This window comes from Balaenoptera borealis (assembly GCF_965194805.1).
Source record: "Balaenoptera borealis genome assembly, chromosome: 11".
NCBI lineage: Eukaryota > Metazoa > Chordata > Mammalia > Artiodactyla > Balaenopteridae > Balaenoptera > Balaenoptera borealis.
The window spans coordinates 53,706,172-53,721,046 of NC_138868.1; the positions used below are offsets into that span (position 1 = coordinate 53,706,172).

The following is a 14,875-nucleotide window of genomic DNA, read 5'->3' on the forward strand; positions in this document are numbered from 1 at the left end:
CGGTATTCACCAAATTGTTAAGGGCAAAAAGACATACAGCACAGCAAGTGGCATGTATAGAAGCCAGGAGGCAGCCTTGCTTATTCTGAGAACTGCAAATGGTTTGGGTATGACTAGTGTCCATGGTATACAGAGAGCTTGATAGGACTGCACAGGCCATGAAAGATGCCCAGCACCAAAGGAATGCCGAGTTCATGCTGCCATCAGTAAATTCCAAGTTTTGAGAGTTCACACAAACGGGTGATCCCATTTGGCAGGGGCAGAGAGAGAAGCCTTCAAGGATGAAGACCTGGAAAGCTGGCTTGGATAAACATAGATAAAGATGGGGATCACTGTCTCCTTCATACACATATGCGGACAGTCAGCAATGGATTCTACCTCCTTAATATCTCTCATACTTGTTCCTTCCAATCCATTCTTTATACAGCAGCCACGCCACAGTGGTTTTTCTAAAATACAGTTCAGACCCTGTTACTCCTCAGTTCCAAATCCTTCAATGGATCCCTGTTATCCATTGGATAAGATTCAAAGTCCTTCTAAGGCTCTCTACAGTCTCTCTTCCGTTACCTCGCCAGGCTCCTCTATCGCCACACACTATGGTGTCTCACTCCATTCCAACCACACTGAGCTGTTCCATCAGTGTTCTAGCTCAGAAATTGGCCAACAAAGGCCTGTAAGCCAAATCCAGCCTGCTGCCTCTTTTGTACGGCCTGTGAGCTAAGAATGCTTTGTACATTTTTAAATGGTTAGGAAAAAAAACACAGAAAGAATAACATTGTATGAAAATTATGTAAAATTCAAATTTCAGCATCATAAAGTTTTATGGGAACACAGCCCTGCCCCTTTGCTTACATATTATCTACAACTGCTTTCCTTCTACAACAGCAGAGTGGACTAGTTATGACAGTTATGACTAGTTATGACCGTATGGACCGCAAAGTCTAGAATATTCACCGTCTGGCCTCCTACCAAAAAAGTTTGCTGACCCTTGCTCTGGCTGCTTTGGCTATTTCATGTCGGGTCCAAATCTGCTTTCTATGGAACTAAGGGCAGCTCAAAGAAACGAACAGTCTTAGAGCTGCAGGTCGCAGAATTTCACAGCTGGCCCAGAATTTACAGAGGGGGAAACTTAAGTTCCAGAGAGGTAAGTTATTTGGCTGAGGAGGTATGGCAAAGTAGTGGCAGACCAAGACTAGAAACGAGGTCTCCTGACTTTCAGGGCAGAGCTCCAGCTGACACTTTTTCAGGCCCGTATGCAGAGAATCAAATCATGACAAAGCTGTTTTTCTAAACTGACTCCTGAAGAGTTCTACTCTGGGTGACAGCCTTTCTGGCAAACAAGGACAGAAGATTCCTAACTTGGATTCTGCATCTGCTGAGTCACATCAAGTTTTATTACACATCAAAGTATTCACTGCCATGAGCTGCAAATTCAGGACATTTGACAGGTTTATCCTTTTCCTTAGAGAGCCCTTTCAAACCACAGAGAGATGGAAACAAATGATTGGCCAGGAGATTTCCTCTTCTCATTTATGTTCTGCATCTTGACTTTGGTCTGCTCTCTTATGTAAATAAATTCCCTTGGGTAGGGCTGGTCTGCTGGATAAATAATCTTCATCAGTTGTTATCAAACTATAAAGTAGGGCCTCCCAAAAGTCAATTATGATCAACCAGTAAGTCAGCTGTGGGGTCAGAGCCTGTAGTCATGTCCCCTCCCTGCGGCCCACTGGCACTTGAAGTAGGGGTTTGAAATGGTAAGGGTGACGAAGGTAGGATGCCTGGCACAATGCATGATATACAGAAGCTCAATAACTACTTTTTAAAAAAGCAAAATAAAAAATTAATGGAAGCTTATGGGCTTCCCTGGTGGCGCAGTGGTTGAGAGTCTGCCTGCCAATGCAGGGGACGCGGGCTCGAGCCCTGGTCTGGGAAGATCCCACATGACACGGAGCAAGTGGGCCCGTGAGCCACAACTGCTGAGCCTGCGCGTCTGGAGCCTGTGCTCCGCAACAAGAGAGGCCGCGATGGTGAGAGACCCGCCCACCGCGATGAAGAGTGGCCCCCGCTTGCCGCAACTAGAGAAAGCCCTCGCACAGAAACGAAGACCCAACACAACTAAAATAAATAAATAAATAAATAAATTAAAAAAAATTAATGGAAGCTTATAATAAGCTCCCAGGCCTGTAGGTGAGGGAAGTGGCTCCCTGTATCTCTAGAGCATCTGGAACCAGTTTCCCACTGTCTATAATAAACTCTGGTATAAAATGTTTTTAACCTAGCACAAAATTGCATCAGTTGTTGTAAATTTACTTTCTCCCTCTCCCTGTATTATTGGACTTTCAAGAGCTTTGCTTCCTGGATAAGCATGAGGGCCGCTCCTGTCAGAAATCATAGTAAAGCACTGTTATCCTCAATATGGCTGGAAACCACGGAGAAAAGGTACCATTACATTCAGTATAGCATGCTTTAAAAATGCAAGGACTTATAATCCATTTTAGAAAGATCACCATCCCAAGCGGTTAAAACTTCTTAAAACTTTGGCATGTAAAAGGCATCAACTCTTAAAAGTTCAGTGTTGTGGAAGGTCTCTCCCTGGCCAGACCAGGTTAAATGAGGTTTTTATGAAGAATGGCCAACTCTTGATGTTTGTAGATTAAATAATTTAAATTACCAGCTCTTTGGGGTAAACCCCAAGGCTCATGACATGCAGACATTTTGCTGAGGTGTGACTCTGAAGCTCTTCTAGAAAGCCAACATCTGGGGAAGAGCCCATTACTCAGTGAGTGAGCCTGGCCAGATGCCCGCCCCACACCTCAAGCCAGCTCTACTGTTCTCTACTCTCCACGTATGCAGACTCTCGGGTGGTGACAAAAGCTTTGTTTCTTTGCGAAAAATGGTCTTAAAGTTTTCATGGATGTTGAAGAGGTGATTAACTTGAAGTATGAGAACATGTATAGAAAATGCGTGACGATGGGAAATTTAATTTAGGAGAAAGCCAAGAGTGCAAACAAAGTTTTTTGTATTTGTGAATACAAAACAGCTGTGGATGTAAAAATGTCAAGAGTCTGCTATAGAACTTATAGCAGCTCTACTTTATTTCACACTCATCCCTGGGCCTATGGCCCATAACCTTATCCGAGCTCATTAGAACCAATCTGGCTCACTCATACCAGGATGGGTCTCTGGAATCGGTCCATAACGCCTCTAGTTCAGCAGGTCCAATTTGCTGTGCCTAGCACTTAACCTCCATGGCTCAACCCCCACTGGATCCAGATCTCCCCTCAAATTCTCCTTCCTATAGTACTCTATTCAAAACCACTCCTCTGCACAGACTCCTTTGGACATGACCTTTGGCATTTATTTTCCAAGACCATGCCCTGTGGCCATTAAGTATAATATATTCTCACCCACTGGCCACCACCACCAACTCAACCACCCTCCCCAGAGGAACACCCTGAAGCAAGGTGGCTATAAAGGCCCAGAGAGCCCCTTCCCACCAATTTTAATCAGTAGACTCCTTACACCCATTCCTTACAGGGATACAGGTGGGCACCAAAAACTCCCTACCTCCAACTTACTTCCAAGGACTTAAAGTCTCCATATTTCACGTAGACTGTTTTGATGCCATTAAATGCGAGCTCCAGTTCCTTTAAGACTGGAAATGTGTGAAATGCCTCTAAGGGGGAGGAGAAAGAGAGAAACGGTAGCTTGTGAAGGACGTAAGAGAAAGATATTAACAGTGGTCATGTACTCGGTTCCCACTGCGTTAGGCCAGACACTGTGTAAAGAGCTTTACATACATGGACACTAAATCTCTAAAAACCCTGAAAAATAGGGATTACTACTTCCATTCCACTGCTGAAGAAACCAAGGCTTAGCTAGGCTAAGTGATTTGCTAGAAATAGAATTGCTGGTAAGTGGAAGGGCCAAGAACTGAATCTAAGCCTAATTCCAAAGCCCATTTTAAAAATGATCTTTATTATTTCTGGTTATAAAAGTGAAACATTCCCACCAAAAAGCTTTAAAAAACATAGAAACATAAAAGTTCCCTTTAATCTCAACACCTAGAGGTAACTATTCAAAGCTTCATGTATAATACCCGACTTTTTCTCATGTGTCTACTGACACACACACACACACACACACACACACACAGCTTCTTTTTACAAAAAGGGAATCATACTACACACGTTGTACTGTGACTTGCTTTTTTCCCTTAACAATATGACTGAAAGATTGTTCCAAGTCAAAACATATAGATCTGCATCATGTCTGAATTATGTTCTGTTGTATAGACATACCCTATTTTAGTTAACCATTCCCCTAGTGACAGTCGCTAGACTATCTGGATAAAAGGTTAAGAACACTCTTCCCCTTCTGCTCGAGAACTGGACCTTGGGTTAACTTTCTAGCCTTCTTCCCTTGGTAACATGAAACAAACGGTATGGTCACTGTATTATTAGGCAATATTGCTGTGGTAAAATGACCCCAGGTTAGTAAACCACATCTGGACTAGGAGAAACTGTAAATGAACTGTAACTATCTCAAGGGGGCACCATAACTTTGGGCTTCGCTGTGTGTGGTGATGCCTATAACTGGACACGGCCTCTGTAGGAACTCTGGGAGCCATGTCTACGGAGTGTTACAACAGCTACCTGATCCTATGGGGAACAAGGTGTCTAAGCCAGAGTGGCTCCTGCATCCACCCAATGAGAGTTTCATTGTTTTGGACCTGAGCTAGGGGCCACAGAGAATGGCTCATGGATGGCTACGTGAACAGCTATGTGAACTGCTCATGAACTGCAGTGAGGAGTCCACTGAAGAGGAACTGCTGACGTTGTGCCGCTGGCATACTGTGTGGAATTACTCAGAGTCTTCTAAGTGAACCTGGTGTCAAGTGTGGCCTATGGCGGTTTTGTGAGTTGGAATGTTTTGTAGAGCCTAATAGAAAGATGTGCTTTCGGGATGTTTCCAGTGAACATCCTTGTACAAGTGTGTTTCTGTAGAATAAATTCCTGGGAGTGGAACTACTAGACTGTGTTAAGAGACATCGCCAAACTACCTTCCAAAGATGTTGCACCAATTTATTACACTTGATTATGAGAGCACCCATTTCCCTACCAATGCTGGCAGTCATCAGTCCTTCTCATTTTTGTCAATGTTTGATAGGCAGAAAATAGTACTTTGATGCTGTTTTATTTACTAGTGAGGTTGAGCATCTTTTCATATGCCTGCTGCCTGTTTTTCAAGCCCATGCTCCTGACAGACCATGCTGTTTCCTCAAGGGCAGGGACTTCGTCACATCCTTCTTTAAAAACACCCCTCAACCTCAATGCATTCGAAACTGAATTCATCTTACTTCTCCCTAAACCTGCCTCTCCTGTAGTGCTGTCTGTCTCAGTAAATCCTCTTGGTTCCTCCCTTTCTCTACATGCCCATTAGTTACCAAGTCTGGTTATTCTACCTCCTCTTGAATCTCTCTCACTCTCTCAATCCCCTCCACGCTTATTGCCACAGCCCTGGTTGAGGTCTCACTTCCTCTCTCCTGGAAAAATGAAACCATCTTCCAGGTTTCCGGGCTTCCATCTTATAATCCACGCTCCTCACAGCCACCACTGAGCCTCTCTATTTCAAAGCCTTCCAAGGCTCTCTTTTGCCTGCAGGATTAAGTCCAAGTCACCCAGGGCCCCTGATAATATAGTCCTTGCCCACCTTTCTAGTCTCCATTCTCCCCTACCTATATACCCTGCACACATACAAAGCTTCTTCAGGGCCCCTGATCAGGCACTGCCAGCCCACATCTGCTCCGTTGGCCTGAAATGCCTTCTCACCTTCTAATTCCTGAGTCACTCCTATTCGTGTTTTAGGTTTCAGCCTATGTACTCTTCTTCTCAGAAGTTTCCTCTGACACTCTAGGCCCGGTTGATGGCCTGGTTGATTTTCTGATTCCCTCTATCATTGCACTGACCGTACCCTGCTATAACTGAGCTCACCAGAACAGGAACTGGACACACTGATTTCTAAAAGCCAAGCAGTCATATAGTCCTGACACCCAGCAGGGGTCGCTGTGGATCTGCTGAATAAACAAGAAGGCTTTACAGTCCTACAGGAGCTTTCAAGGACTTAACAATTTCTTACATGCAGTCCCTTGGTATCTGCAGGGGATTGGGTCCACCGCTTCCACCCTAACCCCCACCTTCACCACCGTCCACCATGGACACCAAAATCGTGGATGCTCAAGTCCCCTGTATAAAATGATGCAGTGTTTGCATATAACCTGTGCCCAGCCTCCTGTATACTTTAAATCATCTCTAGGTTACCAATGCTACCTAACATAATGTAAATGCTCTGTAAATAGTTGTAAATACAATGTATATGCTACGTAAGTAGTTGCCAGTGCATGGCAAAATCAAGTTTTGCTTTTTGGAACTCTCTGGAATTTTTTTTCAAATATTTTCCATCCATATTTGGTTGAATCTGTGGATGTGGAATCCACAGATATGGAGGGCTGACTGTACTTATCTCATCTGAGTCTACAAGGTATCCTGCCTTGGGGAGGAAAAAAGGAAGGGCATTATCTCCATTTACAGTTAGAGAAGCAGGAGCTCACAGAGAAATGTTCTGAGTATGCAGTGCCAGCTCTGGGCTGGAATCAGGTCTGTGTGTTCTCCCTCACCCAGCCTACTGCACTCCAAATAAAGGGATGCGTGGCCAGTCACAGGTGGACTGACAGGCCAGTTCTAACACAAGAGACTGGCTGTGACAGCCAAGAGGCAGAAGGTAGTTTTCAGGAAGAAAACTTACCTAGAGGCAGTAGGTTTTCTGAGGCATTGATGTAAATCACAGAATTAAAATGCTTGAAGTCCTTTTCCTTAGCCTGTGAGAAGGCATTTCAAAGAACACAAGGTTAGTTCCCTGCCTGCAGGCCTTGCTGAAGCTCCAGAGCTGCTGTCAGAAGGAGCAAAGACCTCAAGGGGTAAGAACAAGAGCAGATACTTGAAGGCAGGAAGGTCTTTTCTGCTTCTTTTTTTTTTCTCTTATGAAATAATTCAAATGTTCAGAAAAGTATAGTGAATGTTACCCTGAAGGCCCGTGTAACCACTATCCAGCTTTAATAAATCCTAATATTTTGCTGTCTTTGCTTCAAATTTCCTTAAAGAAACAGAACACTACAGAGAGTTGACCACCACCACTCCCCATAACGTATCCATCCCCAATCGTACTCTTCTCCCTGTCTCCCACAGATAACAGCTATCCTGAATTGGTGATTATCACTCCCATACCTGTTTTATACTTGTATTACATGTATGTGTATCCATAAACCATTTATACAGTGTTATTTACATGTTTTAAAACTTTATATCAAATGCCATCATACTGTATTTATCATTCGGCAACCTGCCTTCTTCACTCAACACTATGTGTTTGAGATTTACTTGTGTTGAGACACATAGATCTTTTTAGATTTATTTACGTTGATACATTTTAACTGCTATGTGGCATTATATAAGCAATCTCTCTTTATATGCCATGGAAAGCCTACAAACCGAAAATATATGCCCTATGTGGTATACAGCAGTACACTGGCTACTGGTAGGCCACAAATCTAGCTCCAAGCTACCTATTAGCCAGTGCAAAGAAAGAAACATGACTCATAACGTAAGTCACAGAGTCTGCGAGTTGAGAACAAACCAGCATCTTGGGAGAACCACTACCACTCCTGGCACTGAAACCTGAGAGAAACTTCTCCTGTAGGCTCTTCTGATGGGAACTCAGGGTCATCCAATGAATCACACCCCAGTAAAATTCTATGCACATTCAAACCACTTCCATAAGGTTATTTATTTCCTTTAACTCACTTCAAATGGGATAATGGCAACACCAAATTTATAGCAAAAGATTGTGTCTGTGAATGTTGTTTCCGCCCAGTGAGTCCCTGTCTGACCCTCCCCCTCCCTATGACCAGATTCCCAGTCCCCAAGGACTCTGGAAGTACAGTGGTCAAACAGCCAGGAGCTACCTCAGGTCTGGCTCACCCCAATCACATCTCTGCTAGCTGGCCTTACCTTGGAGAACTTCAGGCCGCTCACGTTAATGTTGCATAGGTCAGACGGATTCTTTACACAGTGGTGCTTCAGCTGGAACACAGTGCAGACAATCAGTGTCAAGGCCCCAACAAAGCTTATGTAATTGGCCAAGACAACAAATGACTCCCTGTTGAGGAGGGCAGCCTGGCACAGTGGAAAGAGCATGGGCTTCGGAGCTGCTCAGAATCAAGCTGCCACCTCAGCTCTCCCACCTCTGTTTCCCACCCATAAGGTGGGGATGGAAACATTGACTTTACGTGGTTCTTAGGAGGATTCCTGCCTCTTTGTTCCTTCTCTGTCTTTGCTGGGCCCCACTTCCTCTACTTGGCTCTTAAAAAAATCTGTATTTCTGGGGCTTTACTAATCTCATACATTTGTCATAATTTGTGTGCTTGTTCATTCATTCATTTATTCACCAAATATTTACTAAGCACTACTTTGGGCCATGTTTTGTGCTAAATATATCAACAAACTTTCTCCTAATCCTAACTGAACTCTTTGACATAAGTATGATTATGTCTCTTCATAAATGAGAAAAGCAAGGTTAAAAGAGATAAAGTGACTTCTCTAAGGTCCCACAGCCAGTAAGTGATAGGTCTATGATTTGAATCCAAATCTGTAATCACTAAACACTATGCTCTTAGGACTACCATATGTTGCCCTTCACAATTAAAAAGTCAGAAGAAAATCTCAGCTTTGGAGTTTCTATTTCTGTTTAATCAAACCCCATTCTTTTTTTCAGTTAATCATTTAGTTATGGTACCTTTTATGTTTAGGCATGGAACTAGGAATTTAAAAGACAATGAATAAGAAGCAGAAATATTCCATGCCTTCTGAAAGCTTAAAACTGCATGGAAGCCAAGGAGCAAGCAAGTATTTATAAATGTGATAAATATTTTAAAGGAGAAATTCAAGATGCTATGGGAGACAGTAACAGGAGGTCCTAACCTCAGTGTGGAAGTGAGGAAATACTCACTTGAGGAAGTAATATTTCAGCTGATACCTAAGTGCTAAGTAGGAGCTGGTCCCATGAAAGTGGGTAGCAGGGGTCGTGAAAATTATCAAGGCAGGTGAAAGCAAGGTGCTTTTGAGAGGATGAAAAACAAGGTAAGGCTAGGGAGGCAGTCATTAGATCATTTGTGTCCACGTTGGCTCTGTAAAGGAGCGTGGATTTTATCCTATAGTCAATGGAAATCTGTCAGAGGTGTTTTGGCAGGGGGCTAATAGAAATTTTATAAAAATTGCTATGTCTGACACACGCAGAAAGGATGAGAAGACAGGAAAGGGTGGTGAGAGACCACTGTACTAGACATTGTTAACTGGCTTCTCTAGAGCCACTTCTCTACTTCTTCCTTGTTAAAGAACCCCAATATCGTTCACATTTCTCTGAGTGGATATATCCTTCAACTCCAGCTCCACAGGCTAAGTCTTGACTTTGTCTAATCCAGTCATGGTGGTCATGTTCCCCTAACCATTGACTGTTGGGATTTGTGATATAGGTTTGGCCAAGGAGACGCTGGCTGCTGGGGGTGGGAGGCCAATTCCGGGAAGTTCTTACCTTTAAAAATCGATATAAGACAGTGACAATCCCTTTTCTACCTCTGGACGTTATCCTTTAAATGTGATGACCAGAGTTCAGCAGCCATCTCAGGATCATGAAGGCAATCAGCCCAAGAGGACAAGCTAATGTGCCGAGGATATAAGAGCAGAGAGATGGAGGAACCTGGGACTTGGAAGAAGTCATTAAACCAATGAATTAACCTACTCTAGAATAACAATGCCTCTGGCTTCTTTTTATGTGAAACAAAAGCATGCTAGTTGGTTCAAACTATAATAGTTAGGAAGTTACTGAATTAGTCCAATAAAAGATGATGGTAGCCCAGATTAGGGTGGTGGCAGGGCAGATGAAGAGAAGAATACAGATTTGACAACTAATGAAAGTACCAGGGTTTGGTAATGGCAGGGATGAGGGTGGTGAGGGAGAGGCACGTGTCAAGGATAACCCCAAGTTACTTGCTTGGTGACTGGGTAGATAGTATTGAGACCATCATTGAGACCATATATTAAACACTAGAAAAGAGGTGTTTTGGGGACTTGGAATAAGGGGACTGGTGCAGTAGGTCAATATGAAGTGCCAGTGAAACATTCATATCCAATAGGCGGGTAGGTACCCCATTACTCTGAAAAACATCCTTGATGCTTCTGCTATCCAAAGTGGCAACATGGGTAACGAGCTATCTCAATTAATGGGGGATGTATATGTTGAAAACAAAGGGGAAAAGAAGAGTCCTATGGGAAGTGCTTCTGCCCCTCCTCAGTACTGCTGCTTCAGTCTTCCTCATTCCCAGTGAGAAGTGGACCTAATAATCAAAGAAATTCCACAGGACTCTGCAAAAAGCTTATACTATCCACCTTGAGGGGAGATGTACCCAGCTGCCTCCTTGAAGCTCTCTTTCAACATCTGATCTGTGCAGAAACTTATCTCTTGGGAACCATAAGCAAAGCCTGGGAACAAAGTAGGCTGCCAGGGAGTTCTTCCTAGGGAGCTATGAGCACTGGACTGCACATGAATATTGGCTTTGCAAAGCCACTGAAGCACTGCACAGAGCAGATGTGAAATTACCTGGCTGGTCTCTAACACAGCCACCCCAGTTCCCTTTGTAAAGCCTGCCCCAGACACTGGGTATATCTAGTTGGCATCCCTGGCTTTCAGCCAGACACTAAACCCAAAGGACAAAGGATGTGGTATGTGGGGCCTCCCCAATCCCCCTGCTCCTAGAGAGATCTCCCCAGAGCAGAGCAGGAATCTTTACACTCTACTAGGTGCTAGAATACGATTTTTCAATTTACTGTTCCACCTGACCTACTGCTTTGCCTCTCTGGCTCAATTAAGACTTTTTACTTGATAAAATATAAAGGCACAGCCTTTGCAGTCGGTAGACCAGAGTTCTAATTCTGAGTAGTTCTAATCCTGGGTAAACCAGAGTCCTAATTACTAGCTGAGGGACCTTGGCCAAGGCAAATTACTTCTTGGGCCCTCAGTTTTCTCATCTGCACAATGGCAACAACATAATAGGGATGATAATACCTATCTCATAAGGTGGATGTAAAGAAAGCTTTACATATAAAGAAAGCTCTGGGTCCCTTCATCATCCTGGCTACACTCAATTTGCCAAGATCACTCTAATAGTTTGGGGTGGATTGGGGGTAACTGTACCAGAGGGAAGCAGGGCAAGTCCTTGCCCCCCACCAAGACGGTCGTCAGCTGGTGCTGCCAGCCTTTCAGGATGCATTTACTCTCACCAGAAAAGCCTGGTCCAGCACGTGTCCCGGAGTGTTCACTTGGTTTTCCTGTCGAGACCCTTTCTTTCCTCCAACCTCAAAAGAAACCTTCTGGCTTTCCTGACCTTCAGCTCGTGCTTCAACCACACCCCTGGGCTTCTTCTTGAGGCTACATTTCCGAGCCACTAACCAGTGTCCTCGGCCTGTTGAGAAGATCAGAACAGTGACAAGGAGCAAACTCCCCCAAAGCCACAACTCGTGCACTTACAGAATGTTTATCTTTAATACTAAAACAAAAATTAGCTCATTACCTAATATGCACCAGATACCGTGCTGCAGCTGGGGAGGGGGAGCGGCTATATACCTGTCTTATTTAATTGGCCCCCAACCCCAAACCCAGTGAAGACATGCTACTGCCCCCATTTTACAGACAAAAAGGCTAACACTCAAAGTGTAGAATGACTTGCCCAATTCCTTCCTCCACATTTTTGCCTCCAAACTCTAATTGTTCCTTCAAGATTGTAGGTCAAGTATTTCCTATTCTGTGAAGCCTTCCCTGACTCTCCTCAGCAGAGCTGATCATTTTTTCCTGGGCCAGCTAGTTATTGCCCCATTTGTCATCTCTTGGGTAAAGGTAAAGCCCATTGTGTGACACCAACTCAATGGGCTACATCTTCCCAGAACATACCCTGGATTCTATCATTATAGGGCAAAAGTTGCATTAGGAGCTCAGGCATTTTTTAAAGACCCAATAATACATGCTCACTGTAGAACGAACTAGAAAATGTATGTTAAGTAAAAAGAAGAATATGAGGTTTACTAGTAAGCCTGCCTAACAAAAATCATGACAACATTCTGGAATCTGTTCTCTCCTTCATCACTAGTTTATTCATTGTAATCTGTAATTATTGTATTTGTTCGCTTGTTTATTGTCTGTCTTGCCCTCTAGAGTGGAAGCTCCATGAGAGCACAGACTTTGATTCATTCATCTCAGTATTCCCAAGGCCTGCACAGAGCTTACCACACTGTGAGTGTTGCTGAACTTACCCTGAGCCACAGCTCTCACCCACAATCATCCATTCAGACCTTTTCTGAGCATCTACTTTGTGCCAGGAGTTGGGGCTATGGAGAAGAATACAACGGAGGATTCGAAGGAGCTCAATAATGTAAAGGGTTCTGTGAAGCCCAGAGCGGGGAGCTACCAGCATAGGGCATGAGCTAGATCTTGTATGTTGAAAGTTGACTAGGTGGAGATGGAAAAACCAAGCAGCCTGGGCAGAGGGAAGAGCACAAGTAGTACTCAGATGTATGAAAGATGGAAGAGCACAGGCAGAGGGGAGAGCACAAGCAGTACTCAGATGTATGAAAGATTGGGACTGCACAGAAGAACAGCATAGAGCTGTGGGAACCAGCCTGGTGCCCCTGACCACTGGCTCTCTGCCTGCATAGCCCGCTACCCCTGCCTCAAGGGCTCGCCTTCGCTCACCTGACCACTGCTGCTAATCCTGCCTCTTGGATGCAGCTCCCATCCTACGTCTGAGGTGAGCCAGTTCCTATTCCCATCCTGGGTCTGACAGCCCAGGCACTCATTTCCCAGGGCTGCCCCCATCTGGGCCATGGACCTTTGTCCTATCCCAATAGCCCAAACTCCTAGAGCCTCCAGCCTGAGTTGGTGCCAAAACCGCCAACAGAGCCAGGAAGGAAGGCCTGGAGTGTGTGGGGAGATAGACCTGAGGGAAAAGAGATGAGGCTGCAGAGGTCAGCAGAGTCAGATCTCAAAGGTCTTGAGGACCAGAATAAGGAGTTTGGGTTTTAATGGGGTAGGCTTTTAGCAGGAAGAGTATTCATGGGAAGGTTTTTTTCCCCTGTAAATTTTCATTTTGAGATAATTTCAGACTTCCAGAAAAGCTGTAAAAATAATACAGAGTTCCTGTACAGCTTTCACCCAGGTTCCTTAATGTTAACATCTTTTATAATCATAATACAATGGTTAAAACCAAGAAATTAACACTGGCATAATATTAGTAATGAATCTACAGCCTTTCTTTGATTTTTGTCAGTTTTCTCACTAATGTTCTCTTTCTGTTCCAGGATCCAATCCAAGATCTCACATTTCATTTAGTTGTCACGTCTCCTTAGTTTCCCCCAAACTGTGACAGTTCTGTAGTCTCTATTTTTCTTGTGTGATCTTGACACTTTTGAAGAGTACTAGTCAACTGCTTTATCAAATGTCCCTCAATTTGAGTTTGTTTGATGTTTTCCCATAATTAGACTAAGGCCTTGCAGTTTGGCAAGAAGTGATGCTGTGCCCTCCTCAGCACAAAATGTCAGGGCATACGTGATGTCAATATGTCTCATGACTGGTGATGTTTATTTTGATCACTTGGCCAAGGTGGTATTGGCTTAGTTTCTCTTAGTTACTAAGAAGTCCCTTTGTAATTAATAAAGATAGCTCAAGACTATACAAATATCCTGTTTCTCATCATACTTTGACCCACTAATCCTAGCATCTGTGATGATTAATTTTGTGTCAACTTGGCTAGACTATGATAAGCAGTTAGTCAATCAAACACTAACTAGGTGTTGCTGTGAAGGTATATTGTAGGTGTGGCTAACATCCACAACCAGTTGACTTGAAGTAAAGGAGACTATCCTTGATGATGTGTGGGTCTCACCCACTCACTTGAAAGACCTTAAAAGCAAATACAGGCTTCCCAAAGAAGTAAGAAATTTTGCCTTAAGACTGCAGCATCAGCTCTTCCCTGAGTTTTCAGCTTGCCTGTCCTATAGATTTCAGACTTGCCAGCCTCCACATTTCATAAACCAGTTCCTTAAAAATACATAATTTATATATGTGTGTTGGTCCATATGTATATACACATATACGTATATGAAAACAAAACTTGTAGGAGATACACACACACACACACGGACATACATACACACATCTTATTGATTCTATTTCTCTGAAGAACCCTGACTGATACAGCATCCATAGAAGTTTCTTGCCTGTAAAAGTTATTATTGTGATGTTTTAATAGTGATTTTTTTCCCCCAAAAAAGTGATTTTCCCCCAAAAAAGTAATTTTCTATTTCCTTCATTCCTTCTACATTTATTAACTGTAATTCTATTTTAAGGAAGGACTCTTCCTTCTCCCCCACTTATTTATGTATTCTTAATTTAATTATATCAGCATGGGATCATGACTATTTACTTATTCTACAGATTACAACCCAATTCTACCTTTATTTATTTTGCTGCTCATATTGTTCCAGCTTTGGCCATTGGGCGCTCCTTCAGTTTGGCACCTATGTCCTTTCAAATTGCCCCCATCATTTTTCTGAGCACTGCTTTATTTTCTGGCACCACATAATGTTCCAGGCTCAATATGTATTTTTCTTGCCTCAGCCCTAGAAACAGGTTTTTGTCTGAGGAGCCCTGGCTTTGTTTACTGGAGAATGGTATTTAGAAATCAACATCTAGGTGGCAGGCATGCTCTTTGCGA

General features: G+C 43.5%; 1 protein-coding gene across 22 annotated transcripts in view; it reads right to left on the reverse strand.

The window, feature by feature from the left end:
* Positions 1 to 14,875, reverse strand: part of XRRA1 (X-ray radiation resistance associated 1) — an 85,844-nt gene that overhangs the window by 63,646 nt on the left and 7,323 nt on the right. For 3 of the 22 annotated variants that reach the window (XM_082343156.1, XM_082343144.1, XM_082343154.1), the window contains exons 4-7: positions 11,391 to 11,572; positions 8,067 to 8,138; positions 6,805 to 6,877; positions 3,579 to 3,676 (exon numbers count right to left, since the gene is read on the reverse strand). The exons of 6 other annotated variants lie outside the window; for them this stretch is intronic. In XM_082343156.1, the coding sequence (XP_082199282.1) occupies positions 3,579 to 3,676; positions 6,805 to 6,877; positions 8,067 to 8,138; positions 11,391 to 11,572 (425 nt within the window). 13 more of the 22 variants (XM_082343135.1, XM_082343147.1, XM_082343140.1 and 10 more) reach the window with 10 other exon arrangements.